The sequence below is a fragment of the Aedes aegypti genome, chromosome 1 (genome assembly GCF_002204515.2).
Source record: "Aedes aegypti strain LVP_AGWG chromosome 1, AaegL5.0 Primary Assembly, whole genome shotgun sequence".
NCBI lineage: Eukaryota > Metazoa > Arthropoda > Insecta > Diptera > Culicidae > Aedes > Aedes aegypti.
The window spans coordinates 83,686,738-83,709,104 of NC_035107.1; the positions used below are offsets into that span (position 1 = coordinate 83,686,738).

General features: G+C 35.7%; 1 protein-coding gene across 1 annotated transcript in view; it reads right to left on the reverse strand.

The window, feature by feature from the left end:
* The window catches only part of LOC5568407 (otopetrin-2), a 96,380-nt gene that overhangs the window by 71,901 nt on the left and 2,112 nt on the right, over positions 1 to 22,367 (reverse strand). Inside the window, exon 2 of the mRNA XM_021841356.1 lies at positions 9,897 to 10,514. Coding sequence (XP_021697048.1) covers positions 9,897 to 10,333 — 437 coding nt within the window. The 5' untranslated portion in view covers positions 10,334 to 10,514. The remainder of the gene's footprint in view (positions 1 to 9,896; positions 10,515 to 22,367) is intronic.

Consider the following 22,367-nt stretch of genomic DNA (forward strand, 5'->3'; position numbering starts at 1 on the left):
AATACCAGGAAGAAAGCTCTGCAGAGAATTCAAAATAAAATTTTGAAAATGATTCTGAGGCTTCCTCCCTGGTATAGTACCAATGAGTTACATAGAATATCCAATGTTGAAACATTGGAACAAATGTCAAATACAAACATTAATAATTTCAGGCAAAAATCGTTACAATCTTCTATTGCCACGATTAATGCGTTATATGTTTAGGTTAAGTTAGGTTAAGTATGTTAAAAACGTTTTTTTTCTCTTATAAGCAGGTGAAATCAAGTGTTGTCAAATAACACAGAACACCTAGTTATAAGAAATGAATGTAATGTTTGGAATGATACTAAAAAAAAAAAAAAAAAACAGTTTGTCTACCGTGGATGTTTGCTGACGCCTTACAATAACGTCAGCCGTGAAATTCAGAAGCGCATCATCAGTGCAAGTCAGGCTTACTATGGTCTCCGCAAGAAGCTGCGGTCAAAAAAGATTCACACCTTCACCAAATGTACCATGTACAAAACGTTCATAAGGCCGGTAGAGTCCTCTAAGGCATGAAACGTGGACGATGCTCAAGGAGGACTTGCCAGCACTTAGAGTCTTCGAACGTCGGATGCTAAAGACGATCTTTAGCGGTGTGCAGTTAAACGGTGTGTGACGGCGATGGGTGAACCATGTGCCAACTCTACGGCGAACCCAGCATCCAGAAGGTGTCCAAAGCTGAAAGAATACGATGGGCAGGGCATGTTGCAAGAATGCCGGACAACAACCGTGCAAATATGGTGTTTGCTTCGGATCCGGTTGGCACAAGAAGGCGTGGAACGCATTGTTGAACATCATCCTGACGAACCCATGGAGGAAGTAGAGTTGACAGCAGCGCACTCTATCTCCATAAATGAGGAATGGACTAGGAAAATAGGACTGGCCCATCATAAGACTGAGGAGGATGTGGTCAACAACCGCAAGTCCGAGCAACAGACGCTCAACTAGGTAGGTGATTCCATCATAGAATCCAAGCGATCCCTTAGGCATCTTGAGGTAATGATCGAAGACAAGCTTAGCTTTGCTAGCCACGTTGAATATGCGTGTAAAGGGGCATATACGGCTCTAGCGGCGCCTTCGAGGATAATGTCTAACAGCTCTACTGTTATTACCAGCAAAGCAAGCATAGTCGACATCTTTTCGCAATGGAAATTTTCTTGACTTCCCTGGGCATAGAATATCATCAAACTTGTCAAAATTCAGAGTTTTATATTTTTTTCTGAAAAGTTGAAATTTTAAGCTTCATTCCATAAACAAGATTGGAATTCGGTTGTTATGTTCAAAAGTAATGATTTTTTTTTTAAATATAAAATCTAATGCACTGAGACCTACAGTGTTTGCCGATAAAAAATGACTGATTTTTTATTTTCAAAAAAATATACCTCAGAAACTAGAAAACATACATCGTTGAAAATTTGACAGTAAACGTAAAATTTTCTGAATTTTCATGAAAACATGAGAAAAGCAATAGCCCCTTTTGTCCCGAGGCCTTCAAAAGCGGTTCAAAAGTTATAATTAAAAACAAATAAAAATTTTGCAAAAGTCGCGATTTTTCTTTGTTATTTTTATTTTTGGAAAAAGTCACCCTAATCAAAAAATCCAACAACACGTGTATCCTTATTTCGGATAAGGAACAAAATAGCAAATTTTCACGGAATTCGGTGACCCACTAGATTGTTTTTTCATGGAATTGCTGCATATGTATATTTTGGTTGTCTAACAACAAAATTACCATTTGCGCTATGCGATGCTTACATGAGCAAAGTTTCACGTTTAAGATGTCGCGAAAAGGCATTATACGTACAAAAGAGGCGATATATATGCATATACAGTAGGATTCCGTTTTTGACATGCTCCGTTTTTGGCATGCTCCATTTTTGGCACCTCTCGATTTTGGCAACAAAATGGATCCGTTTTTGGCAAAATTTTCACAACAGATCATAGACACATTGATTACATTTCAGAGCTCCATCTTCGTTGATACTTCCCTAGATCCCACAAACTACTTAAAGCACGTACGTGCTTAATAATTTCGGGATAGTCATTGGTCATGCTTTCGCAACGTTCCATAAGGTCAATAATCTAACCAGTATCTCAACAAGAAACCAACCTCTTTTCTCAGTAATTCATACAGTGTGACCAGCCCACTTGAGTCTGCCAGTAGGTGAAACACATAAAAATAATATGAATAAAACACAAGCACTGTCAAAGGAACGATAGCGTACTAAACTTCGTAGGTAGATATACTTCGAAGCCTAGGAGCAATAAAATGTCTATGACTTACCCAATGTTTCAATCAATAATTTGGAATGACACATATTGTTTATGTAAAAACGAACCGCAGTAATAGAAAAAAATAAATAAAACGAAAGTCATGTGTTTTAAAATTCAAGGAATTTCATAATATAAAATGCGTTATTCTTATGAATCGCAGAAGTATAAACATATAATCCGCAAAATATTTTATATCAATTTTTAGACCTCTATTGCGCCATTTTATACCGCCACCATGACAAATACGAACACAGTTTAAACTACACTTTATTCTCAATAATATCATTTAAGCGTGCGATACATACGATTGAGAGAGCTTTAATTATTAAATAGAGCTACTTCCTTCTTCGTTAAAAATTTTTTGAAAGTCAATCCAACATTCTATACAAGATTTTTAATCAGGGATACGATTCCCATAAAATAATCAAAATGATCCTTACGAGCTGGGCTTATGAGTTTACTAACTGTACTCTGGAGAATCTTTAGGAGATTCTTGATTTTGGAGGGCTTCTCAGAACTTTCAAAGGATTTTTGAGAATGTCCGGAGATTTCTAGCGGACACTGGGATGTTTTTGTACTGAGTGTTTCTATGGCGTCCTGTGAATCCCTAGCGAGGTACTACGGATTTTTGGTGGTATTTTGAGTATTCCTGGTGAAATCTTGCGGGGTTTGAAAAGGTTTTCAGTGGAATTTGGGGAGTACTAGTGGTAATTTGGGAAAAATAAACTTTTGAAAATTTTCGATGGAGAGTTGAGAATGTTTACCAATATCGCAAACTTTTCTAGCTAACTTAAGCGATATCTTGAGAGTTCTAGGCATAACCATATGGTTTTCTAGCAAGATGCTTCAGAGTGAAGCGTATTCTTGTAGTTACCTTACGAGCAGTTGTGAAGATTCCTATTGGTTTCTTGAGGTTTGATAGCATGATTCTGTAAATTTCCGTTGATTTCATAAGGTAGGCTTATAACAAGCTCAATTTATGAAAAAAAAAACATTAGGACTTGTTTCGAATAAAAAAAACCTGTGAAACCCAGAGCATGTTTTTGTAAATACGTCTTTTTAAAGATGCAGACTGCGATGATAGATTTCATTGTTTCTATCGTATTCCTACATAGTTTTAAGGAAATGTTTATTTCTTCAATGAAGATCACTTATGCGATTATTGATTTTACATGCCCCACATGTTATTGAAGCTTATAAAAATCATCGAAGTTATTTTAGCGTCAAAAAGTATGTAGAATGTATTTCACAATTAACATTACGGAACTATAAAATAATAGCATAGTCCAACTCTTCGGAAATCGGCTTCAAAGTGTACCGTTCCGTAGTCTCGATATTATATGACTCCATAAGGTGTATCAATAGTATAATGATGTTTATAAAACCAAAAATTGAAAAATATTTTTTTTAAATGGGTTCTATTTTTGGCAATTGAAAATATGATGAAAAATAGCATGCAATGCGTGTGTATACATTTCATTGTGAGCTGGTCTTTACTCTTATGCGACTTAATTTATGACAATAAACTTGATTTGACAGCTGCTACGGATTGATCCGACTTACATTGCACACTGGGCCAGGAGCAGAATTTAGCCAGACAAAACCTCTAGCGCTTTAGGAGTGCATTTTTTCGAGTTGGTGTCAAAGGAGACTTATCTTGAATTTGTTTGTTCTTCAATTTGATGATAAAAGTTAGTTGGAAATTTCGCCACATAGGTGGCGCTGCGATGCAAACTTTTTTGTTTTGCGTCCTAGAGCTTTTGCGTCTTCGGCAAAGTTTTAGAACGTGTAAAAATACGACAAGTTGTCGAAGACACCAAAGTTCCAGGACATCAAATAACAAAGTTATGGTAAAAAATGTATAAATCATTTAAATTTTACGTTTTTTCTACTTTTTACGATTTTGACGTAAAATGTTTCATTTTAGCAATCATGCGTCGCTTAATTTCGATAACATGCATATACTGTATGAAAAAAAATCTTATTTTTATATGAATATTTGAACTTTTGAACAAATTATTGTAAAAATATCATAATTTTTAACATAACTTAACTCAAAGAGTTGCAAATTTTTGCAAAAACTTATCAATGATCCCAAATACGCTATATTTCATCTACCAAATGTCAAAATTTGCCGAATGTATATTTTGATATATTTGAGATATCTTAATTCAAAATAATCATCTCTTCATATAAATAGAATGGACTTATTATTAATTTTATCATTATACTACAAAATTTTTGACACATTGCGTCAGTTAAGATTTGTTAATCAAATACTTTTATTTTGATACTAATGATTTGTAAATTGTGATTTATGTCAGAGAGAACTGTCTCGACGCGGTCATAACAGGATGTAAAAAATGAATTATAGCAGGCCATAGCGAATTAGACAGTTGCTGGAGATGACATAAGAGCCACACAACAATATGAAAATATCTAGATACTGTAACACCTGACTAATGAAAAGTATTTGATTGATAAAACTTGACTGACGCAATGTGTCAACAATCTTGTAGTACAATGATAAAATTAATAATAAGTCTTTTCTATTTATATGAAAAAGGTGATTATTTTGAATTCAGATATCTCAAATATATCAAAATATACATCCGGCCAACTTTGACATTTGGTAAATGAAATATTGCGTATTTGGGATCATTGATAAGTTTTTGCAAAAATTTGCAACTTTTTGAGTTTTGAGTTAAGTTATGTTAAAAATTATGATATTTTTACAATAATTTGTTCAAAAATTCAAATATGTGTATAAAAATAAGATTTTTTTTCATACAGTATATGCATGTTATCGAAATTAAGCGACGCATGGTTGTTAAAATGAAACATTTTACGACTTTGACGTAAAAAGTAGAAAAAACGTAAAACTTAAGTGATTTACACATTTTTTACCATAACTTTGTTATTTGAAGTCCTAGAACTTTGGTGTCTTCGACAACTTGTCGTATTTTTACACGTTCTAAAACATTGCCGAAGACGCAAAAGCTCTAGGACGCAAAACAAAAAAGTTTGCATCGCAGCGCCACCTATGCGGCGAAATTCCCAACTAACTTTTATCATCAAATTGAAGAACAAACAAATTCAAGATAAGTCTCCTTTGACACCAACCCGAAATAATGCACTCCTAAAGCGCTAGAGGTTTTGTCTGGCTAAATTCTGCTCCTGGCCCAGTGTGCATTGTACGAGTATACGGGATGGAACGAAATGTACATATGAACTCATAAAATGCCGTTTTATGCGAGGAAACTCATCGGTCAAACCAGGCCTGCCCAACCTTTTTGAACGGCGGGCCAAATCACAGAAACAATTTTGTGTCGCGGGCCGCATTTGTAAACTGCACAAATATTTGCATGAAATCTGACAAAAATCGGCAAATTAATTTTATGAAATCTGCCAAAAATCTGTATAAATATATTTCATTTTAAGTAATTGTAAAACAGATAACACAGCGCAACAAAAATGACATTTTTGCTTGTCTCAAGGATCAAATTATGTGTCTCTAGTAGATTTGGGGTTGCTGAACCTGATGCCGTTCTCAGAAATTTCCCAGCACGTCACAATTTTTAGCTACAGGTCGCCAAAGTTGTTTGAAACATTGGTTTTATTGATGTTTACCTAAATTTTGAAGTGTATTTTATCAAACTTTTTTGTGATCTTATCCACCAAGCATGCAAAAGAGGACTTAAACTTTTGTTTTAGATATATTTTGGTTGAAATTACACGATTAAATTTAGATTAAACCGATTTTTTCTACATGCTTGCAGTCTCCATACAAAATTCTTCGTTTCTCTTATATGGCAAAATACAATACTTTTCTAAACCATCAAAAAATAACTTTTTCGCATCAAAAGTATTATAAACTTTGATGATAAGTATTATTACAGACGTAAAGTTTGAATTCTGTGGCAAATTAAGCAAATTAATTGCCTTACAAGCTGGCAAACTTGCATGCAAGTTGGCTGAAATAGTCAATTTTTGCATTTCCAACAACCAATATCTCAAAAACTAGACGTGCTACGATATTTCTGTAAATGGCAATGGATTCAGCAACCCTTAATTAAATAAATAGAGGTATTTTGATGCTGGAGACAAAAACGTGTTCCGCAGTGTAATTGATGTTAAGCATTTTGCAGGATATTGTGAGAGTTGCTTTTAAATTAAATAATAATGCAGTTCAGAATATTTCGAAGAATCTAGAAATTTGAATCGTGTTAAAAAATTCCCAGGATTTTATAAAAATCATACTTCATATTCTATCAGAATCCAACCAAGTACTATAACCATGACCCAGAATATGCTTAAATCTTGATCAAGCTATTACGAAAATCTTGGATTCCTTCAGAATCTTACTCAATAATCATTTAGAAAGCTTGAAATCATTGAGAGTGGTAAAAAGTAATTCAAAAGAAACCTGCTCAAAATTGTATTATAATATCGCTTAAGTTTTTGACAAAAAGTTACATAGCGTTATATTGTAATCTAGCCCAGAATTATGTATTGAATTCGTTGAAAATCCTGGGAAGAAGTCCTTGGAATACTGGAGAAAATTCTGTGAGAGTCTTGCAAATGTTTTCCATCAAAGTCGTGCCCAGGTTTTTTTTTTAAATCCTGTTCAAGGTTTAGTAAAAAGCTTGTATTCTTTATAATACTGTCAAAGATTCTGCGTGAATTACGCCCAGGTATTGGTTAAAATTATTAACTGGATTCTGTGAGAATATTAGCTTATGATTCAGTGAAATTATGTATGAAAATTCAAACTTTTGCCCAATCATGATAAAACACATTGTTGAGATATCCAGAATCTGAGATTTAGAATTTGAATCACGCGTAAAATTAAATATATAAGAAGATTACAAAAAAAACTAACAAAATAATTTAAATTTTTACCTAGCCAAAATATTCGGTTGACACTCAATTGAAAAATAAATAGTCCTGGTATGTTGTAACTTTGGGTTGGTAGAATAGTCAACGGGCCAAATATGAGAAGAATCTTCGAACCCTCGGGCCGCACAAAATATGGTCGCGGGCCGGATGCGGCCCGCGGGCCGTACGTTGGGCAGCCCTGGGTCAAACGATTTCACTCACTAGGTAGTGTGGGTATGATGCAATTTGTATAAATAAACGACTTTGTTCGTAAATTGTTATGCGACTTCTGGTTGTCTAGGCAATATAATACTAATCAAAATAACAAAAAGTGGCTTTAACCTTCCAGTCGTCGCGTGGTTGGCCACCGTCAGAACCACCACGCTGCTGTTGTGAACGAAAAGCGAGGTTTTTCACCAGTGTTGTACAAAATACAACAGCGCGACGACTGAAGTATTGAAGGGTTCTATTTCAAAGCACTACACCCAAATGGTTGGTAATGGTTATTGGTTCAAACTGACATAATTTTCCTGATCATTAGAGTAAAGTGGGGAAAAAGTTCGATTGGGGTAAGAGTTTTTTTTTAAGATTTCTAGCCCAATTCAAAACAAAACTTATAAATGTCACGGTGGTTCAAATGCTATTCAAGTAAGAGACTTTCACTCCAAATATCATAAAAATCGATTGAGATTTGGAAAAGTTATGGCTATTTGTTGTTTTTTGCCGTGAATATTGTAATTTTTGGTCATACTTTCATTGCATGGAACCAATTAAAGATGAAATCTTTTTCAATATTTTATGTAAGGGCGTTTCTAGGCCTATCATAAGGTTGCTTTGAGGTGTATTAGTTTTTGCATAAATGCTTGGAAACAATTTTTGGCCCATAGTGGGGCAAAAGTTCGAATCAGCGGGGCAAAAGTTCGACCCATGTATAAACTCACGGAAAAATTCGCAAATTGCCTAAAATCCACATGATATCTTTAAATTTAGCAAAATTTGTCTGATTGTGCGAAAACTGTCACCAATATTTTACATTTCCTCTTAGTTTTGCGAAAAACTGCTATTTTTGAGTATATTACAATTAACCCGGTTTTGGGCAAATTTTTAATGAAAATTTAGTGTGTATTTTTCGGCAAACTTAAGTTTACGGCTGGTGTAAAGTATGCCACCGGTGGGGCAAAAGTTTGTTTAAGACAATCAATTTGAAACTGTTATAACTAAAAATGGGTAAATATTTTGACACAAGTTTGTTCAGCAAAATTATGGCCAATATGTTGAAGGTTCACTGTTTGGTGTTTGTTTTGTTTCAACTGCTATTGTTTTCCTGGAAACTTTGATTATACCACTAAGGTCGAACTTTTGCCCCACCTTACTCTACTTCCCAACCACATGATGGTGTACTATTATTCCCATTCAACCCACGTAAACTCTATTGATCGGAAAAAATATATGCCAGTATTTCAATTCAATTGGCCTCCCTTTCGTCCTTTATCCTTCCGATTCGACCCAACCAATAGTGCCACATTCGGAAAGGAATGCCAATCAATAAAAAGTAAGTGATATTACCCCTAGGCTGTCCCTAGGCTGACTGATTGCTCGGGATATGTAACAAAATCCCTTTTTCCAGGTTGCGCTCTCATTCCAACTTCTTATCATATAATAAGATCATTCATAACTCACCCACATTCGAGTAATGTTTGGAATGCTGCAGCTCAGGGGAAAAAAATATGGGTCAAATATTGCACTTACTCGCTCAATGTTCCCCTTCGCTATTTATTTGCCCAGCTATTCGAGGGACAGTATTTCTCAACCGTTGGTAATGCAGCACCAAGTCAAATATTTCCATGTGCCATGAGTTCTAGCGGATCGACACCATCTGCCCTTGGGCAATTTAGACAATTGTATTTTATCGTGTCGCGTCAACCATCATTATGTGCATCACATGTTTTTCGTCACAACTCTGAGGGGACGATTGAAACGGAAACTACAAATGGGTTATTTCATAGCAGATGTGATCGACCATTACCGATTTCGACCAAATTTGTAATCGAAATTTAAAAATGTTTGAAAATACGACTTCCCATATCTTCATTACTATCCTTACTGTAAAAGTAGCGTTCTGTGAAACTTTCAGCTCTCTAGTTGGTGATTGAAAGGTGGCCCAAAGACGATGTAGGTTTATATGGAAATTACTATGGAGAAATTTTGAAACATGTTCAAACACGTTAGTACTAGAATGTAAAAATAAACTCATCATCCCATAGTGTAAACTCATTCTTCAAACCATAATGAAGGATATTGCTGAAGAAGCAAATCCCTTTTGAGCTAATTTTGTTTGGTATTTTTTTAGATGTTTGCAGTGCTATAATCCAATATGAAGCTATATAATAGCAAAATTACTCATGAATATATCTTCTCCTTTCCGTCGGATAAAATTGCTCTCTTGAGCCAATTTTTTCATTATGATTTGAAGAATGAGTTTTCACTACGAAATGATAAGTTTGTACTTACATTCCAGTACTAATGTGTACAGAACAATTGCACAGAATACTATTTTTATGGTAAGTAGGTAAGGAAGATATGGGAGGTTGACATATTGTATGCTATTTGCTGTGTTACGTTAAACGATATAAAAAATATTGTTGTTTCCTTATAAAGTGAGATTGAGCTTAAGTTATAATTTTGAACTATCTTCTTCTACAAAAACGTTTACGTTTACTAACCTGTCGTCTATGTCCAGCGTTGGAAGCGGCGGCAACGGCATATCCATCCCTGCGGCCACCGAAGGGATCGGATGGTCCCCCAGCTCCGGCATTGGCGGCGGAACCGGTCCCATCTCCTCCTCCATGTCATCATCGTCCAAATCTTCCGGATCTTCGGGGATTATTGCCGTTCCGGAATGGCTGGTGCCACACGCCGACATAACCGTCACGTCCGGTATGCTGGCAGTGGTGCTGCTTGTCGTGATAGGGGCCAAAGCACTCGGAGTGGTAACCGTTCCCACCGGTGTATGCGAACTGTGTGGGGCACCACCCGAAGCCTGGGTCACGACATCTTCGATGTCCGAATCGATGCCCTGGGCAAAGTCCATGTAGAATGAGTCGCGGGAGTCGCTGGATCCGCGACGAAGTTTCAACGATAAATCCGGTGAGCTGTCCATTTTGTTGCGGTCGGGTTGGCAGCACTTCGGGCTGCACTATTCTCCGGCAGAGAACGAGTTATTGCACTTTCACTTTACTCCACTCCGGCCGGGAGGGGGTCTCTGACTGGGATAGTATGCGGTTGTACGCTCGCAGAACCGGTGAATGAAACGAGCCACAGACGGAAGGTAAGGACCAACTCTGTGTGCGGTATAATTGGATGTTTGTGGTAGAAAAGCGGCAATTTGAAAGTAGAATTCATTGATAGAACTCTAGCGCTTTTTATTTTGTGAGATGATAGCTTTGGCGTTTTTAATCACGTTTAAATCACAATAGGGCTACAACTGAAGACTTCTACCTGAATGCCTCTTTAACATTGAAAATACTGTTCTGTTTGAAATTTTTACTAAGATTTTTTCAATATTTGCAAATCAAAAGTTTCCGCTTCGGATGGTTTACTCACTTTGTTTGAAATTAGTTGATGGAGTCCCAACTTGAAGTAGGAATGGTAAAAAGGAAACACATTTCTATTTGTTTCAAATAAATATTTTTTGCGGAACCGAATTGTACATGCACCGAGGAAAGTGTTTTAAAAAATTGATAACGTAATGTAGAATGAATTGGAAATCCCCCAGGTACATTGTGTAGGAAAAAAATGGAAATTATTTTTTTATTCATTCATTTATGAATCATTAATTTTTATAATTTTGCTAATAGTGGGTCCATCTTAAAACTCACGCAATGGTTTCATTAATCAAATAACCATGCAGATGAGCCAACCGACAATGAAGAAAATATCGAAAAAATTCATCAAAATAGTTGAAGGAATTTTTTAACGAGATTCTCAAACAATTCTCCCAGAGAATTCCTTTGGGATTTTTTTTAAGAAAGACCTTTCAAAATGCATTTATTCCTACAGTGAATCCTCCAGAGTATCCGTCACTAAATTTGTTCTATCTTTATTAACGAGATATTTAGCCCTAGGCTCCGTCTCTAATTCTTTCGATAACTGTTAAAAGAATTTCAACATATGTTTCTTTTTTTTTCCCGTGATTTCTCCGTAGTATCTTCACAGTGCTTCCGTTATTATCAAACAAAAATAACCATCAAAACTTCAATCGTGAGATAATTTATATATCTATTCTTCATCTCGGGGCAGATTAAAAACAAATCCTTTGACGAAATTTTGAGTTACGTAACTGTCAAAAACGTTGATTTTTAATTGATTTACAATGTATTTAAATACCGGAAGCCGATTTTGAATGATTCTAATTATATAAAATCATTCAGTTTAATGAGAACTCATCATAATTAATTGATTTTGTGCAGGCTCAAGTGTATAAGGCATTACGAAGCCGATTACATATTGTACAGCCGACTCACCACAACTCGATATATTAAATAACCCTATAGATTTTTCGGTCCCTTCAAATTTTCATGCTTCTTGCTCTTTATAAGTCGATGTTTCCATGATATAAATATTACACTTTTGCGTAGGTTCTAGCCTAATAGTTTGTTTTCGCGCGGAGTGATTGTATATTCCAGCTTTTGCGTTTTAATGCCGAGATTGTGTTTTTTTGTCAAGGATAGATTACCAACTGGTGAAATAGTTTCATGCTTGTGATAACACAAGTTTATATCCTGGTAATATTACATTCATTTAATCGTTATACAATCTATGAATCGTTCGTCACTATAAGTGTCGGCAAAAGCCCTTATTCGTGGTTCATTAATTGAGACACACGTGCTATTTTTTTTCATTTATTTGTCGCAATTTCTTAAAATAAATTTTGAATAGTTCGACATTAAAAATGTCGACGCACTGATAAATAACTTCTAAAATTGAGGCTACATAAATCGAATCACTTACCAAGGTGAATCCTGATAATGTAGCTTTTGATCCCTCCCACTAACAAAACTCCTTCCTGTGAAAACCATGGAGATGCAGAGGTGATCTCGGTCTCTAGTAACAATGGATGTCACACTAACATTCCTTCCCTCCCCCCGATGACCGTAAGGACGTGGCCAGCGCTGTTATTGACATTACTTAGTTTGGAGTCCTCGAAATTGTACATTGAAGATGGTATGCTACTTCCAAGCTACTTCTGTTGGTTTCTTGTGCAATTTTGATTATTCCGATCAATCACGGAGTAGCAACTACGAATTGTACGGTCATCAATGCTTATGCTTATGCTAATGCGATGTTTCCATAACTCGATGTCCATTCTAAAATCGATCTTAAAGGGGGAAACTTGGACGATGTATTGTTTGAAGTTGAATAATTACTTGCAAGCTGTTTGTTTAATAAGAATAAAAATATTGATTGTCAAAGAAAACAACATGATTTGTCGAGCATGTTGAAAAAAATTTTCGAATAAAAGTTCTCAAATTATTATCAACAAATTAATATAGCTTACTTACAGAAGTGAGCATAAATGTATTGGAAATACAGAAATTTGTTCCTTTGACTTTCGGAATTTTAGAATTGGTACATCCTGTAACTCTTCACCGTGCTTGATCGAAATCCGTATACCTAAGGTATGAATCTAAATCCTAAAACGCCTATTTGTATGAAGTGTACGGATTTTGAGCCTGTACGGACTTCGGTCCTGGATATCAAGTTACGGTATATCGACAGTAATTACTTATAAACTTCATTATCTAACCTTACATTCTCAAAAGTTCGATCGCATTCACCGTTTTCATACAAGAATTGTTTTGATATCAAATTTCTGTAAAAATTGCAGATTTGCATAAAAAAAATATTGTTGTTGAAAAGCTCTAAATTTCTAGCCTAAAATTTTAAAATCACTTTCAATCATTGATGAAACTTGCAAATCAATGTGAGCAAATGAATCCGAGAACCAAGTATCCAAATTTGATTATTTTGTATGGGAAAATGGCCAATATGTACTTTAGTCTGTCCATTAATGTACATACTACAATACTGACTCGTAGGTTCGGGCTAGTATGATATATGAGCCAAATAAGAGATAAAACTGAATCATAACTTTCTATGTAACGTATTGGTTGATAGGTTGGTCTATCATTCACGGTGTCTTGTATTTTAGTAGCACATATAGTGAAAAATTACTTGGGAAAAAAGCCTTTCCATTTAGAGGTTTCTAAGTAGAAGCAATAAGAAGAGTCAATAAAGGACAACAATATGTCATGCATTGAAAGGAACAAGAATTCTTCAGCTGATAAACCTTGGATATTCCATATCAGAGGTTAACTGTAAGCCTACTATGGGTTGTGAATTAATAAACTAATAAAAAAGTAATCCATGAAGGTTTCCAAGAATTCGTTTACCATACATAAAGCCCTTAGGAATTCTTGAAAACAAATATACGTAATGTAATACGTAATGGGGGGCCCAGATAGCCGTAGAGGTAAACGCGTAGCTATTCTGCAATACAAGATGAGGGTCGTGGGTTCGAATCCCACCGGTCGAGGATCTTTTCGGGTTGGAAATTTTCTCGACTTCCCAGGGCATAGAGTATTTTCGTACCTACCACACGATATACAAATGCAAAAATAGTCATTGGCATAGTAAGCTCTTAGTTAATATCTGTGGAAGTGCTCATAAGAACACTAATCTGAGTAGCAGGCTCAGTCCCAGTGGGGACGTAACGCCAGAAATAAGAAGAACGTAATGTAATATAATTTGCACTTAGAAAGTACATGTAAAGTTTATGTTTCAAACACTAGATCTTGCCAATTATTCAGATTGTCATGCTGAAGATTGTCCGATATTTCCCCGAAAACCATTTCTCCGAATGCAATTTCCTCGAACGGCGTTTTCTCGAATAAACTATTACTCCGAAAACTATTTTCCCGAATGTATCATTTCCCCGAAATAGTCGTAATGTTGTTAATTACATTATGAAAGTAATTTATGATCCAAAAAGTATTAAACGAGCTAGATTAGTTAAAAGTTGATTAATTTGTTATAAAATCCATGTGTTTAAGTAACATATGCTTACTATAATGTATCACGTGCATTTGACTCAAAGAAAATTAGATTTTTTGGTGATAGTCTGATGAAAAAAGCAAGTACATGATAGGCAGTTTCATTGGAAGCGATATCTTTTGAGTATAGATATTTGGCTTATGGACATTTGACCGAATGAACGTTCGGCTTAGTTTTGCCTTCTTAGAATAATAGGCTGTTCTTTATATTTATGCAGTTGCAATATTTAGTGGCAATATTTTATAGTTGATAATATTTCAATTTGAATATACCCTTCCTTTAATCATAGGTTGTTCTTTCACATTGTTTCACATTATTACGCAAAGATGACGTATTCGGTCAAACGTGCTCATGCCATATGCTCACCATGATAAACGCAATTGTATTATACTTAGTGACAGTAGCTACAGTGATTCTATTGATCCTTTGAATCTAATATATTCTGCACTACATTATTATTGTTAACACGGATACGATCCGGTAGGGAATAATTATACGAAGGAGATGTGTTCGAAATCACGGTTATATATGTAACATATTTTGACTTCAAATTTATATTTCACTCTTCCCTATTTTGCTGCATGGAACATTCTAATCGCCTATTGTTGTATACAATAAAGTATTGTGGCTTAACTGTTATACAACCTATTTGAACAGCAGAATCTTCTGGAACTGTCAGAGAATGATACAATGCAAAGGTAAACAATAACAATGCTGTAGCTTCTATTGACGATCTGGAATGATCGAGGGTAAGTTGATAACTTTGTGTTTCAACGATTTGATACTAACTGTTTTATGTTTCCAGGTATACAACATGAATGAGTGCATGAGGAGTTATATCAGGTGAGTAAAGTGTTGCCAGTATGACTGATTTGTGGTGTGTTTGTGGCCTCAACATGAAGCATGTTCGTCCACCGGTGTGGTGCGGTATGATGCATCTCGGTGGCTTGTTGTTGACCACAACAATTATTCTTCGAGTCTTCTTTCTAGAGAATTTCAAAAGAAAAAATGCATTTTTTATTGACGGGGTTGGTGGTCTACCCAGTAAACACACCATTGTTTATGATGGGATATAAGAGTACAAATGTGGAGGCGATATACCTACATCTTGCACGCAGCCTTGGTCTTGGGTTCAATCCCAAGCCCGTTCCTTTCCTCGTACTTTGTAGTTGTATCTCTCATTTGCTTCTATCTTCAATTCTTAATCTATGACACTCAAACTATTCGTTCATACCTAACGCTAGAACTAGAGAAGGACAAGAAACCGTTTCCCTAACGCTTCCATTCTTCTATCATTATAGCAAGCCTTTCCTTATGCCTGATACTTAGGCAGTCTGCTATCAACAAAAGCAAACCTCTCTGCCATGCTTTTCCCCAATCCACTTCCGCATGAACTGGTGTAGATGCAGTCGGACTCCACGGTCTACAGTTGGCCAATATAAGTGCAACATCAATTCCTCCCCCTTGCCCACATTAGTCTGCATTCTGACGTGGCAGGCGCCATTGTTGCCTTAAAATAGAAGATCACCAGCACAAATACACTGAGGGTGTCTTAATCCCAAGCAGTCATCTAGTTGTGTAGGTACAGCTGATCTGGCTATACTGGAGTAGCATCCACGGGCGGCCAATCAAGTTCAAGTTAAAGTTCAAAAAATGCATTTGTTATTGATTTTCTAACAATGAATATTATTTGTTTATTGTGAATGTTTGTTTATTTTTCGTATTTCGCGTTTATTTGGGCAGTGCGAAGTTTTTCGTGGAAGTCCAAGAAATTCGCGCTTTTATTTTGTGTCGTCAGAGTGATTAGTTTCTCAGTTAGTCTGTATGCGTTGAGTGAAACTGATAGTGGATTGTGGCTGATCAGTCAAGGATGAAGGATCAATTGGTGAGCTCCTTTCATGCTTTTATTTCAAATCTGTAAAATATGTATGACTGCACATTTAATCGTTACAACGTTAGGACAACATTCTTCAGCAAACTCTAAATGGTTTGTCACGTGAGAATTGGCGTTAGCGTAGTTACGGTAGATGAATGGTTCGTCACTGTGAGTGTCGGCATGAACATTGATTCATATATATTTATTTTTTGCAAAACACCTCTTTCTTTTTACCTTTAATTTTGCAACTAAAAAAATGGTTCGACACTATAAGTGAAGACTTACAAAAGGTTCTTTTTATTCAACAAACTTTGAATGGATCGCCACTGTAATAGTGGAGATACAGTGGAAAACACGGTCTCCAATTAGCAAAGGTTACACACTAACATTCCTTCCCCCAATCTCACCTGACTGCAAGGATGTGACCGGCGCCGTTATTGACCCTGTATTAATAGAGGTACAGAATTATGCACACTGAAGAAGATCGTGGCCAATCCCATTCGAACTTCTAGTTGATTCTTTGTGCAGCTTAACAGACTTCGGTCAACCACGGTATAGCAACCATGTGTGGTCAGTCTAAGCTAAGCTAGACTTAGGTAATTAAAAAATGTAATCGACTCTATTATGTCTTAAAGCACTTGAGCCTGCACATAATCAGTTAAATTTAGTAAGTTCTGAATGATTTTATATAATTGAAAACATTTCAAACCGGCTTCCGGTAATTTAACACATTGTTAGTTAATTAGAAATCAACGTGTTTGACAACCTTTAAAAGAGCGTAACCTCAAATTTCGTCTAAGGATTTTTTTAAGAACTGCCCAGAGGCGTAGAATAGGTAAATAAACCGTATGGCGTTTGAAGTTTTGATGGCATTTTTTGTTTGATAATAACGGTGAATAAAGCACCGTCATTTTCACATGGAATCTATCTGATTTATTGAAAACTAGCTTGTGAAATGTCCTATGCTTAGTAGTTCAGTTTTCTGGAAAAAAAAACTGTTGTGGGGATCCCTTGAAGAATTAGAAGACATTCATTAGGTACGCAAAATTTGAGTCTTTATTTCATATGGGATGATATTATACATGAAACATTGTTCACCACACAATCGCTCACCTCTCTGTGAACCTCTATATGAACGTGACGCACTTATTGTAGTGCAAATATTTCTGGAACCATTCCGATAGAAATCTCTCTTTGGACTTTCTAATTTATAAGAGGACTTTCAGGCAACACCCTCAATATTTGAAAAAGAAAGTCCCTTGCAGAAATTCTTGGAGGAATACCTTAAAGAATTGAAAACGAACTATTTCGAGAAATTTCTCGAAAAATTTCTGGAGCAAACGTTGTAAAATCAATGGAAGAATCCCTGATAGATTGTACGACATTTCCAAGAATGTGAGATTCCCCAGAAAAAATACAATAATCGATTTTTGGGCAGTTAAAAGCAGGTAAATGGTAAATTGAAACCAAAATTCATGTTTTCATAGGTAGAATATTTTTGTCCTGTTTTTTTTACAACAGGGCTTGCGATTTGTTGCAGTGCTTTGTTTATTGATTGCAAAATCTTCAAATCAATAATTCAAGAAATTAATCAAATAAAGCGCCACCTATGGTCGGAAATGTAATTAGAACCGCTTGGACGATTTTCTTCTTACAAACTTCAAGCTCGTCTAGCCCCTTCTTAGAGTTGATTGATTCTGCTCAAATTTGCATAGTGGTTTAATGTAGTCTGACCAATATGGGCCACCCTAGTGCACTCAGCCTACGATATTTTGTAGTTAAAAAGTTTTTCTGTAAAATGAAATTATCAAAATATTTACCCATTTTTAGTTATAACAGTTTCAAAATTGATTGTCCTAAAATAACTTTTGCCCCACCGGTGGGGTAAGAGTTTTAATCTAGTGTGGGCCAAAAGTTCGCTGGCTAAAACACAAAATATTGAGCCTTTTATGACAGGCATACTTTACACCAGTCGTAAACTAAAGTTTGCCGAAAAATACACACTAAATTTTCATCAAAAATTTGCCCAAAACAGGGTTAATTGTAATATACCGTAATCCGGGGTATCATTGATCAGCGGGGTAACATTGATCGGAATGACCCATCCCATAAAAAGTTCGCATTAGCTTTTATTGATGGAATATTTCCAAATCATGAATGGTGCTTCTCTTTCTTATATTCACCAGCTGATAAAAGTGAAGATTTTTGCGAAAATTGCGTTTACCTTATGCGTAAATTTGGCAACTTTTCGAAACAATGATTTCAATGGTTAAGGATGACACTACCGAACATTCATGTCTCACATAAGTTCTGTAAGTGATATGAGCAAGGAAAATGCGGTTCTTACTTAAAACGGCATAGCCGAAAACGATTCCGTTGTCGAAACTTTTATAAGTATGTTCAATTAGGCAACATTACCGAATTACTGTTAAGAATGTAGCTTTCCCTTAGGAAATTGCCTACCTTTAGGCGTATTCCGTGGTTCTAGATGTTTTTAATTTCAAAATAACTCAAAAAGTAAATGACTTGTAAGCATTTGGCCTTCATATTTGGCTTCAGGGGCCATGATTTTAGTAAGTAACGACATTTTCAATATTACCGAACGTTGTTTATATAGGTGATCAATGTTACCCCATATCAGCTATATAAAAATATCACTTAAAACATTTTTTTTAACATGCTTAAACCTATAAAAAAACAAAATAAAGTATATAGTCACGAGCTATAGGTGGCAGTACTTTTTTTAAAAAAATAAAATTTGCAACTATTGCATTTTCGAACCAAATATTTAAGAAATATTCAAAAAAATGATCAATGTTACCCCGGATTACGGTACTCAAAAATAGCAGTTTTTGGCAAAAGTAAGTGGTAATGTAAATTTTGGTAAATTTTTTCGCAGATCAGACATATTTAGCTTAATTTGAAGATAATATGTTGATTCTAGGCAATTTGCAAATTTTTCCATGAGTTTATACATGGGTCGAACTTTTGCCCCGCTGATTCGAGCTTTTGCCCCACTATGGGCCAAAAATTGTTTCCACGTATTTATGCAAAAACTAATACACCTCAAAGCATCCTTATGATAGGCCTAGAAATGCCCTTACATAAAATATTGAAATAGATTTTATCTTCAATTGGTTTCATGCAACGAAAATTTGACCAAAAATTACAAAATTCACGTCGAAAAACAACAAATAGCCATAACTTTTCCAAATCTCAATCGATTTTTATGATATTTGGAGTGAAAATCTCTTACTTGAATAACATTTGAACCAACATGACATTTATAAGTTTTTTTTAATTGAGCTAGATATCTTAAAAAGAAACTCTTGCCCCACTCGAACTTTTGCTCCACTTTACTCTAATCAAAATTTCTAGAAAAACAATAACAGTTGAAAAGAAATAAATACCACACAATGAACCTTCAACATATTGGATTTCATTGTGCCTCATTCATTGCGAACTTTTGCCCCACTGCACAGTGGTACTACATAGGGGGCGGTCATAAATATGAATGTCGATAAATTAGTCGTAAATTCATGCAAATTGATACGTTTGTGGGTTCTACATGCAAAATAATTTATTTACTAGGAGAGGGTGGTATAAAGGTTTACACCTCCCTTCCTCGTATTAACTTTAGTGACTTTGACTTGATTTCAGCCTTTTCACCTACATATACCAAAAGAATGAACAAAGTCGCAGAAACCGTACTTCTCAGGCTGCATTATTGAGCAGCCTGTTTTGATTATATAATGACAAATCAAAATTATGTTACTTTACAGCTATCACAGCTACCATTTGTTCAACATAATCAAGTTATGTTTTATAAATTGACACTTATATTGAGCTGTTCGGTAATCCAATCCGCATGGTTATTAAATTAATTAACTAAATACGCGTGGTAAAGATGGACAAATTTTGGGTGAAATTATGAAAAAAATCCACGTGCTCGGCCAACTACCACGCGTAATGAGTTAATTAAGTTAATAACCATGAGTTAATTAAGTTAATAACCATTAGGGGCCCAGATAGCCGTAGCGGTAAACGCGCAGCTATTCAGCATGACCATGCTGAGGGTCGTGGGTTCGAATCCCGCTGGTCGAGGATCTTTGTAAAGGAAATTTTCTCGATTCCCAGGGCATAGAGTATCTTCGTACCTGCCACACGATATACACATGCAAAAATGGTCAATCGGCAAAGAAAGTTCTCAGTTAATAACTGTGGAAGTGCTCATAAGAACACTAATCTGAGAAGCAGGCTTTGTCCCAGTTGGGACGTAACGCCAGACAGAAGAAGAACCATGCGGATTGGATTACTACCGAACAGCTCAATATAAGTGTCAATCTGTAAAACAAAGTGTAAATTTGAAATTGAGGGGCCCAAATAGCCGTAGCGGTAAACGCGCAGCTATTCAGCAAGACCAAGCTGAGGGTCGTGGGTTCGAATCCCACCGGTCGAGGATCTTTTCGGGTTGGAAATTTTCTCGACTTCCCAGGGCATAGAGTATCTTCCCAAGTAGCACGCGAAACATCTTCCAAAGAAATGCTTTTCAAAAATGGTTTCAATCACGTATCAATAAAAGCATCTGTAACTTATCTGGTTCTAGTTCGGTTCCATATCAATATCAAGGCTCATAAAGTTTCATTGCCGTTCCAATGAACATGCATTTCACTCCTTGTTTGACGTTCAACATATTCGAAATGACAAGATTTGCTGCAAATGTCCCTTGCAAATAGCAATAAAGTCAAATTTATCAAGATGTTTTCAGCAACATTTCAAACAAACTCTTGAAACTTCTCCCAAAACACCGGTTTTAATGTTATGTTTCACATTACTTTCATTTAAAGCATCCGCAACTTGCATTCAATTTTCGTTCCCATAGAACATTCATCTCAGTTGCGAGAAAGTTGCACTAAACTTCGTGTATGACAGCTAGAAGTTTGTTTGTTTCAATCCTGTTGCAATATGGTTGAGTTGCACCTTACGTATCATTTAACAAAGAAAACATGGTCTAGCAACAGTTTGTTTGTCTAAAAGGTGTTTCTCAAGTGTTGCGCGGAAGTTTTTGCGAAACGTTTAGATTATTTCAGGCGTGGCCTAATTTCGCCAGTAATGAACTTGTATTCCGAAGGGTGCAGTCAAGTTATAAGCAACAAGCTTTGATCATAACCCATTGGTGGTCGCTTTTATAGTGCATTAGCGAAGCAATTGTTCGAAGAGCTGGTGGAGTAGTGAGTAGAAGTGGTGATTGGTGATCTTGAGGTCGGAAGTTCGATTCTCGTTCATGTTTTTGTTTTCATTTTTTTTTTCTTTTAAGTATTTTGCAACAAATAAGCAATTTCGATCTTACTTGAATATGTTGCAAAGAGACTTCGCCTCTTGCGCTTTTTGCGTTGCTATTCAGTGCGATTGTAAGTCATATTTTCACCAATTGATAACTCTGATTAGTTTCAAGAGATAATTTTATTCTTGAGTTGCAACAAACTGTGCTGCTTGGGTTCGTACCTGCCACACGATATACGCATGCAAAAATGGTCATTGGCACAGTAAGCTCTCAGTTAATAACTGTGGAAGTGCTCATAAGAACACTAAGCTGAGAAGTAGGGTCTGTCCCAGTGGGGACGTAACGCCAGAAAAGAAGAAGAAATTTGAAATTTTGGAAACTTTTTTCGCACGATCAGGCAAATTTCGCTAAATTTAAAGATAATGTGAGGATTTTAGGCAATTTGCAAATTTTTCCATGAGTTTATATATGGGTCGAACTTTTGCTTCGCAGATTCGAACTTTTACCCCACAATGAGCCAACATTTGTATCCAAGCATTTATGCAAAAACTAATACACCTCAAAGCATCCTTGATCCTTGATAGGCCTTGAAACGCCCTAACATAGAAATGTTATGTGCAATGAAAGTTTGACAAAAAATATAATTTTTACGTCAAAAACCACAAATAACCATAACTTTTCCATATGTCAATCGAATGTTATGATATTTGGAGTGAAAATTTCTTACTTTAATAGCATTCAAACCATCATGACATTTTTAAGTTTTATTTCAAAAGGAGCTAGAAATTTTAAAAAGAAACTCTTGCCCCACTCGAATTTTTGCTCCACTTTACTCTAATACAAATCACCCTTTGCAAATATAACTTAAAAAAACAGCCAATCTTAAAAGAAGGAAGAAAAACTATGAAAACAAAAAAATCC